This window comes from Oryzias melastigma, linkage group LG9, assembly GCF_002922805.2.
Source record: "Oryzias melastigma strain HK-1 linkage group LG9, ASM292280v2, whole genome shotgun sequence".
NCBI lineage: Eukaryota > Metazoa > Chordata > Actinopteri > Beloniformes > Adrianichthyidae > Oryzias > Oryzias melastigma.
This window is the reverse complement of record NC_050520.1, coordinates 28,351,774-28,361,547: the sequence shown is the minus strand read 5'-3', so window position 1 is coordinate 28,361,547 and position 9,774 is coordinate 28,351,774. Positions and strand designations below refer to the sequence as shown.

At 37.7% G+C, this 9,774-nt stretch overlaps 1 protein-coding gene across 1 annotated transcript in view; it reads right to left on the bottom strand.

Moving 5' to 3' along the window:
- The window catches only part of zdhhc8b (zinc finger DHHC-type palmitoyltransferase 8b), a 69,607-nt gene that overhangs the window by 5,014 nt on the left and 54,819 nt on the right, over positions 1 to 9,774 (bottom strand). The window contains exons 2-8 of the mRNA XM_024274970.2: positions 7,060 to 7,181; positions 5,358 to 5,515; positions 3,379 to 3,551; positions 3,193 to 3,295; positions 2,949 to 3,040; positions 2,407 to 2,542; positions 283 to 388 (exon numbers count right to left, since the gene is read on the bottom strand). Coding sequence (XP_024130738.1) covers positions 283 to 388; positions 2,407 to 2,542; positions 2,949 to 3,040; positions 3,193 to 3,295; positions 3,379 to 3,551; positions 5,358 to 5,515; positions 7,060 to 7,181 — 890 coding nt within the window. The remainder of the gene's footprint in view (positions 1 to 282; positions 389 to 2,406; positions 2,543 to 2,948; positions 3,041 to 3,192; positions 3,296 to 3,378; positions 3,552 to 5,357; positions 5,516 to 7,059; positions 7,182 to 9,774) is intronic.

The following is a 9,774-nucleotide window of genomic DNA, read 5'->3' as shown; positions in this document are numbered from 1 at the left end:
AAAAAAAAAAAAAAAGAAAGCTGTGACTCATGTTCCAATGATTCACCGTGGAATTGTTCGGCAAATCTTGTACTGATTTGGCGAGAAAGGTTTGAGGGCTGCTGCTTCTCTGGTGGGGTTTTTGGATCACCTGCCACCGACATTCATCGGGCTTAATTAGAGCCTTCTCGTGAATTGGGACACCGGAGATGGAGTTTTTGACTTGCCGCTTGGTAGCAGAAGAGGAGAATTGGGATGGATGGTGACTGACGGGGCTGGGGAGGGAGGGAGGGATGTTCTTACCTTCACTGGAGGTCTGCGGGGCTTTCAGCTGGCTGTATTTGTCAGCTTTGGGCGGCAGTGGCGGCTGCGTTTCTTTGCTGTCCAAACCGTCGAGGCTGCATTTGGACTGCAAGGCAGAGGGCGGGGCGTTAGAGAACAGGTGGGCAGAAGAGGACTATATGCTGTTGGTAAAGATGCTGAACCTTGTGTTTTCTCTGCCTGGGTAATTTTTTAAGAGGCTGATGTGGGAAAAAAACAGAAAAGAACATTTGTCTCCATCAAGGATTAGTTTTTGTTGTCCAATAAATCTGACCACAATTACTCCTTAGTTTGACTCCAGTTTGTAAAATTAGACTCAGACATAAACATCTGCTCCTTGAAGGGGGATTTTCTGCATTGGGAAAGTATTTCTTCCAAAAAAATACAAATAATAAAATTAAACTATAACTACAGCTCATTATGGTTTAATTTCTAAGATTAGCCTTATATTTCAGTTAAAGACACAGTCTGATGAAAGTGGTGTCTCTAATGTTCTTGTGGCATTTTTCTGAGTATATATAATTAAATAAAACGTATATATATATATATATATATATATATATATATATATATATATATATATATATATATATATATATATATATATATAAAACGTATACATAATTATATAAAAAGTTTATGTATAAATTATATTATATATTACATAAATAAAAACTCGATTTTATATATACATTTTCTGATTAAATATTGGGGTTAAATAAGCATTTCTGAGTATTTCTGTATCCAAATCAATGTGAATCAGGAGCAGACAAAAAAGTTGGAAAAAGCTTGTGTTTGTGATGAAGACAATACACGAGCTCCTTTCTCTGCTCCATGCTGATGCATCCACTTGTAGACGATTAGATCTGTGTACGTTTTCATTTTTCTCGTCTGAGACTCTAAACTGTACGGCTGGATAACTCCTATATTGTTTACCGTTTTTGCTGTGTCGGTAATGTTAGATTGGGGATGTGAGGGGGGCTGTAAACTAGCAGGAGAGTGCTTAAGCTGCAACAGGGAGGGGAAGAGGAGCGGGGTTGCTCCACATGAACAGACCAGCACAGGTGAATTTCTAATGAACTCCAGCCACTCTGCAGAAACTATGTCCTAGTTTTTTTATTATTGCTAAAAACGGCCTCATCATAGTTAATAGGCCACTGGGAATGTTTGAAAATAGATTAAAAAAAGATGATCAGAGTGGAACTTTAAGTAACAGCCCTCATCTCTTGCCCTTAACATAAACACACTTCAGTTCTATTTTAGTGTCGATTTTTATAAAAACTTCACATTTTTGTTCACATACCTTTGTTATGACAATTTACAAGTAAATTTGTTTCATTTTCCTAGCCATAGAAACTCTGGTCAAGTTTTAAGCCAACTTTTGGTCAATATTTCCTGAATAACATAACCCCTTGGGGGGTACTACTTGGGAACCCAGATCAGGGGTGCTGCTGAATGAAAAGAATTGGTGTTTTACATACAATTATGCATTATGATGGTATTGTTCACCATCATTATAATCTTTGTGACAAAACAACATGACAATGGGGCATTGGGGGTCTCTGTGGCCCCTCTCTAAGTCTTGCCCTTAGAACCAGCTCTTCCTTTTTGGCACTCAAGCCCCAGATATTAACAAAGAGGGGCACCACCTCGGTTTTTAACAGAATTTGTCTCCTCCACAACAATATTTACCATGTCTGACAGTTTCTTCCATCTTCCACTGTAGCTGCTCTGGTCCATACATTAGTCAATTCCAGTATTGACTACAGGAACAAGAATTTTTTTTGGTTTCCATCTTCAAGTTTAAAACTTTTGGATCATTTCTTGAACCCCTTTCACCAATCACATCTACCAATCCAAGTCCATCTCTGTATTGAGTTGAAAACCCTTTGTCCTTACTTTTAAAATTCTTCACAACCCTCCAAAATCCTGGTTAAGATCCTTACATTTAACTAAATTTGGCCAAAAGAATTCTTTCATCTGAGTGAAGAAGTCGTCTAGAGTCATTGAATCCTTCCCGACTAGTTTGGATCAGAACCAGCGCCTGCTAAAGTTGAACACGGTGACAGAAGAAAAACATCTCAGTGGTTAGTGTGAGCGGCTCACCTTGGATTTTATTATGGTGCGATGGATTCCATTGTCGCTGCTGACCTTAATGGTATACTGCCTCTCTGAGGTGTTGGGTCGGATGAACGGAGGCTGAATCTTGATGGGAGGCTTTTTCCTCGGGTCCAACACGTACCTACACAAAAACAGCACCATTACAACAAGGATTTGCTGGATGAATGAATCAATTCAATTCTGATGTATAACTGGTCACTGTAATCTCTGAGTGAAATGTGAATAGTTTTCTCAAAGGGAAATGTTGCATTCCAACCAAATAACCCCTTGTATATGCGTTTTTTACTTCTGCGTTTCTGTTCAAAAGCGAATCGACTCTCTTGCATGGCTTCCCATTAACTGATGGTTTTCCGAGTGAGCCATTTCTCCTCATCTCCCAGGCTTTGCTGACTGTTTTAAAGCTGGATGCCTTCGTTTGCAGCCACTTAAGAGCGTCTTCTCAATAGCGTCTGCAGCGGCGAGGCGTTCGATCAATCCCTGCGAACGCACAGCTGCACGGAAGAGACACTCGTCTAGAAGCATTTTACCTGGGAGCCAAGGGACTGCATAAGACATACTCCACGTTGCCACAGCAACCCTTGGTGAAGGGATTTACTCCTCCACGGAACTTGCCCGTCACCTGAGGGACACATTGTCTTGTTTAGCGCCGGCAGTCACAGCACAAGGCCACAGCGGAAAAAAACGATTCAAATACAGAAAGGAAACTGTTGCTCACCAGGATTTATAAAAAAAAGAAGATTTTTAGACAGAGCACCTTTCTGGAGTTCTGACCTGTTCATTTGTGGTCCGACCACGAGCAACAAGCACCATATGAAACCCAGTGAGTCCCATGACTGGAATAAAGAAGAGCCCTGCGATGCACATCACCACCAGACTGAAGAAAACAACAGTTAAGGCTTCTTCACAGCACTGAAGAACAAGTGCTTTTCTGTAACAGGTGGGTCACCTAAAGGATACGTGACGGTAGTCTCCAGAGCTCCCAGCATTTCTGTGTGGTGGAGGACAAAAATGAGGCCAAAGGAGAAAACCCCCACCATGTGGGCGCTCAGCGACAGCAGGAAGAGGAAGAAGTAGCGGTAGTTCCTCCGCCCGATGCAGTTGTTCACCCAAGGACAGTGATGGTCAAAGTCCTGGAGAAAAAGAAGAAAGAGGAGCAGTATTCAGTAATTATGACAGAAAAAACACATCTTCTCTCCTGAATGAAGTCCTAGTAAAAAACGCTTCAAAATATTATGAGAACCCCTAGAAATCTTCTGAATTGTCCTCATTAAATGAGGTTCCAGGAAAGATTATATTACTAATCACTTATAAACAATTATAAGGCATCTACAAGTGCAAATGAATTTCTTAGATATAAATACATTTCTTACAAATGCAAATAAATGTCTTCATAAGCAGCATATTAACACACAAGTAAAACTAATTTATGTTTTATAAATGCCATATAAAGGCTTTAAAAATGCCAGGAAATGTCAAAAATGTCTCATTGTTAATTTATTTAATATGCTAATTAATGTTATAAATGTATATTTTTTGTTTATAAATGCTAATTAGTGTCATAAATGTTTGATAAAGGCTTTAAAAATGATAAAACATGTCTTTATAAGCAGCATATTAACATTTATATGAGTAAGACCGTTATAAATGCTAATTAATTTATTATAAATGTCCTATGGCTTCACAAATGCTAAGAAATGTCGTAATTTTCTTATTTTTGTTTATAAACTCTGATGAGTGTCATAAATGTTTAATGAAGGCTTTACAAGTGCTAATATGTATTTATACGCAGCATATTGACACATTAGTAAGAACATGCCAATTAATGTCCTATAAATGTCCTACAAAGGCTTTATAAATGTTAATAGAATCAATAAATGTCTAATAAAGGCTTACAAAGCCTAATATTGTCTTTTAAAGCAGCATATTTACACTTGCCTTAGTAAGACTGATATAAATCCTAATTATTGTTTTATGAGTGTCAAAAAAGGCTTTATAAATGCTAATAAATGTCACAAATAATTTAAAAAAATCTTTACAAACTGTAATATATATTTATAAGCAGCATATTAACGCTTACCTTAACCAGACCATTATAAAATAATAATTCATATCTCATAAATGTCCTATAAAGGCTTATAAATGCTAATAAATGTCTAATATTGGCTTTATAAAAGCTAATAAATGTCATAAATGTTTAATAAAGACTTCTTAAATGCTTTTAAATGTCTGACAAATATCCTTTAGAGGTTAATAAACACATTACAAGTGCTTTTTAAAGTCTTACACTGGATTAATTTAAACATTTCTCTTAAATGCTTAAAGATCTGTTGCTCATGAGAGGACTCAGTGTACTATACATTTATTTAACATTAAAGAAATCTTTTAAAACCCTTTTATTGCCTGTCTTTCCTTTTTAAGTGCTCTCTGTTGGATCAAGGCGTCTACTTTGAGTTTGGGTAAAAGTGAAAACTAAAATCAGGCTGGTGGATATGAGGACAAATCTCATGTTGACTCAAGACTCGTCGAGTTAAAATTGTTTGAATGGCTCCATAAATCTTGAAAATATTTTTTTTTGTATTTCCCTTGTTACTATTAAACACAATTATTATGTTTCTGAGAATGATCACATGTTATATAAAAAACATGTTATATAAAACATTTGTTTAATGTTCTTTACTTTACATTAAGGTGCGCTTTTACAGTACAAATAAAAATAAGGATATATACTAGTTTCTTTCACACTATTTTACATATTTTAAGGTGTTGTAGGTTTTAAAATTTCAGATAATAGATAAACAAAAAATGATGCTCTCTTATTATAGGATTATAATATTTATTTACAGAATGTTCGTAGGAAGACGTCATCTGAATTACACAGCGATTTCCTTTCTTTCTCCAGTTACCGGCTCCATTCTGCCTGGTGGGTTGGTACTCACCTCCACGCAGTTGTCACAGACGCTGCAGTGCGAGCAGCGCGGCGGCCTGTAGAAGTGACAGGTGGCGCACCACTTCATCCGAACCTGAATGCCCTTGATCTCCACGTTTTTGTAGAGCGGCGCGCGGAAATCGTCGTCCTTGTCTTCATCCTCGTTAGCTGCTCGACAAGATGAAGGCGACATGATGGGAGGATGAAAAGAAAAGAAAAAAAAAGGTTTTCAGCTCACTTCTGTAGAAACAATGAGGAAATAATGTGACTCATCAACAATGGAACCACTTAAGCTTCATCCATGCAAATTCTGAAGAAACGTTTTCTTATAAAGAAGAAAAAAATCTATTTCCTCTAAGAGTTTTTCAACATAAAAGAAGCTCTGTGCGATTTTTTCCTGTCCAAATTGCAGCAGAAAAAGTGTTTTAGCCAGAAACACAGAATCCATTAGACTGGAGCTTTAATCTGAGGAAAACAACACAGAGAACTACCAGTGGAATAAAGTCACACAGTAAAAGCAAGCGAACAAGAAAGTAAGCCACAGAAATAAATAGTTCCACAGCAGAAATGACTGTTATTACAGCTCTTGGGTCGATTCAAATAGATTTTAAGAGGTGGCCGCCTGCGAAAGCGGCAGACACAAACAGCAGCCGGGCTCCTGATGCAGCTTTACGGCTGCAGGGTCTGCGTGAGAGCAAACAAAGCACTGAAACAGAGTCTTCATTTACAGCTTGCAGCCAATTACAGCAGAAAATATGGAACACAAAATATTCTAATATGCAATCACAAACAATAATTTCAGCCTCATTTACTGTTTGAAGATACTTCAAGATTATTTGTTTTTTATGTTTTTTTTTTTGTTAGCCTGAACCCATAAGAAGTGGCTGCTTGTATAACATGTCGGTGCTATTTTATAGTTGGCAGGTGTGATCTCTACTTACTGCTATATGGGATCAAACTGTTGCTCATGAGGGGATAAGAAGATTATTTTGAGCTTTCATCTAAACTATACTAAGTTAACGTGGCTGCTCCCTAATACACTGGTCTGTATTAGCTAGTGGTTCCTTGATTTTGATGAAATGTACAACCAAATATCAGTAGGTCTTATTCCAGTTAGAGCGTAATAGTTAAATAAGCAGGTGAGAAGGGGAACGACTTTTAACCCTTTAACACATTGCATTACATTGATCACTTTAACAATTGAAAAGTTACAGTATGTTAAAGATTTTGGATTTAAGCATCACTGACAACGCCTCAGGCTTTGGACCCGCTCCAATAAAAACTGCATTTTTCTCATGATGGAGGACACATAAATAAAGAATTTAAGATTAAAACTGCATTTCTGAGTATTTCTTTATTCAAATCGTGTTGATCAGGAGCAGATGAAAACCACCATTTTGAAAAATGTTGCTAAGGTCTTTTCTGACGACCGGATCCAACGACAAAAGCAAATGCAAAGTTTTAAGTCACAAAGCAAATCCAAAGCTATCATCAAATAAGCGTGGACACGCAGAAGGTATTGATTAGTAGACATTGAACTTTCATTTTAAAGCGGAGGCCGCAAAATATCAACTTGGAGGCCGCAAATGGCCGCCAGCTTGAGACCCCTGATTTAGAGTAGCCGGTTGGACATGACAATGTGAAGGTCTACATATCTGTACTGTGGCCTGTATGTGATGCTGAGATGACAAAGGAATGTTGTGAGTACAAACCTCTGGGGTAAACACCAGGATCCATAAAGGTTGCCATGCTGAAGTTGGCCAGGACGAAGAGGAAGACGAGGCCATTGTAGAAAGGCACAGCAGGAGAGATCACCTTTGCCAGCCAGGGGCACCTGAAGACGTGCACAAAGAGAGTTCTGTGAATCAGATTTACTAAAAAAAGTTGTAAAATTTGGATGTTTTAACCCAAGTCCTACACTTTTGTTTTTTACGTTTGTTTCTGCTAGCACAGACCTCTCCAGCCTGAGATCAAAAAGTCAATTCCTGGTGCTCATGCACAGAGATTATCATCAATCTATATCTCCTCCTCACATTCGAGAGCTCTTTTATACTTTACTGAATAATTCAGAGCTGGGCTGCAAAAAAGCCACTAATGCTGGAGAGAAGTGTGAAGGGCTAGCCTCTTGTGCAGTCAATCAGCGCCAGTCCTCATGGGGGGGTGATGTTAGCACGGATCAGACGTCACAACATCACCGCCAAACACCAGCAACCTTTACGACAAGCCTCCTGATTATGATAAGGGATTTGTCCTTATGAATTTATTCTATGATTTTTAGAAGAATATGTCTTTTTCAAGGAGATAATTTTTCAGAAAATGACAAAAAATTAAATAAACTTTCTGGCTTGTAATAAGATTTCTAGTTATTCATGCACATCAGATTTATGACGGGTTTTGTGTACAGTTTTTTTTTTTTTTAATCGACGGTCTTCAAATTAAAAATTAAAATTAAATCCTGTAGTAAAAAAGGAAAGATCACATTTATCCCTAACTTAGGTCAAATATTCTGTTTTAAAAAAGAAGAGTTCTGATTTATAATGTCAGATTTGGAGTTGCAACACTCAAAATTTATGTAGAAAAAAAACTGTAAACTTTTAATAGTGTCACCATAACAAAACAGAAAGATTACATTACAAATTAAAAAGAAACTGATTAATTTTCCTATAAGAAAAGTTTATCTTGTTTAAAATGTGTTTTTAACTCACAATAGATTTTGGCTCCTTTGACGCTCTGCAAGTTTTCAGCATTTAAAAGATGAAGAAGCACAGTTGGAGAAAGTTCAATTAGGACACACACAGACTTTATAATTGTGTAACAAGTAACCACAGAATGCTCATAAATGATGTTTAGGACCACTTTGTGAAACACCAAACTTCATCTAGTTAAGTAGTCTGGATCAAGACTTGCAAGATGAAGGTATCTTGTTGTCACAACAGAAATAATGAATTTAAATCCAGAAGCTGGATTAAATATAAGTAAGTGATAACCAAAAGAAGAAAGATCAGGAATGGAAAAGTACATTCTGATTTAGACGAAGGAACCAGTGTAGACAGGAAATTGAAGAGGAGTTCATCCTGGTTTGCTCCTGGGTCCCACACAGTTGTCAGACGTGTCTGGTGTTAGTCTGCTGGTGACAGACAGGCAAACACCTTCACTCCTGCCTTCAGGCGGCTCACACATCTGACACATCACTGAGGCGCAGATGGATTCCTGCTCCTGTCAAACTACATCTAACATCTGCTCATCAAAAAGCAGAAACATTAAAAATATTTGTAAAGCATTTTACCATTTATGTTTATTATTTAGTGATAAAATATAAAGATTTCTCACAAAATAAATACTGTTCATGTTTCATATTGTTTTAAATTATTTTAAAACACTTTTTGGTGTTTTAAACAAGATTAATTTGAATTTTTGAGGGTTTTTCATTTTTGTTTTAATAACCTAAAGTTGCGTTTACAATATACACTTACTGGCCACTTTATTAGAACACCTCTCCATCTGCTCGTTAACGGTAATTTCCAATCAGCCAATCACACGGCAGCAACTCAATGTGTTAAGGCAGGTAGACATGATCAAGACGATGTGCTGCAGTTCAAATCGAGCATCAGAATGTTTAGCCACTCCTGTCAGCTAAGAACAAGAAACCGAGGCTAGAATTCACACAGACTCACTAAAATTAGTCAATAGAAGATTGGAAAAAGGTTGCCTGGTCAGATGATTCGCTATTTCTGTTGTGTCATTCATATAGTCAGGTTAGAATTTGGTGTTAACAACATGAAAGTATGGATCCATCCTGCTTTGTATCAACGGTTCAGGCTGCTGCTGCTGGTGGTGGTTGTGGTGTAACGGGGTGGAGGATATTTTCTTGGTACACTTTAGGTTCATTAGTATCAATTGAGCATGGTTACAACCCCACAGCCTACATGAGTTTTGTTGCTCACCATGTCCACCCTTTATGATCACGCTGTACGTGTCATAAAGCTGGAATCATCTCAGACTGGTGTCTTGAACATGACAAGGAGTTCACTGGACTCAAACGGCCTCCAAAGTCACCAAAGTTCAACCCAATATAACACCCTTGGGATGTGGTAAAACGGGAGATCAGCATAATGGATACGCAACTGTGTGATACTATCATGTCAATGTGGACCAAACTCTCTAAGGAATGTTTCCAGTACCTTGTTGAATCAATGCTACAAAGGGTCAAACCTGGTTCTAGGAAGGTTTACATAATAAAGTGGCCGGTGAGGGTAGTCGGGATGATGGAGAAAGGAGATTGAGACGAAATCAAGAAGTTTAAAATGAAAAAAATGAAGACCTGATGTGTTGGAAAAGTGCTACAGAATGTGGCATCACCTTCAGCTGTTTGTGTAGTGAAGTTCACCATCAGACACGGTAACCTGAAAAACTAGCCGTCTTCCACA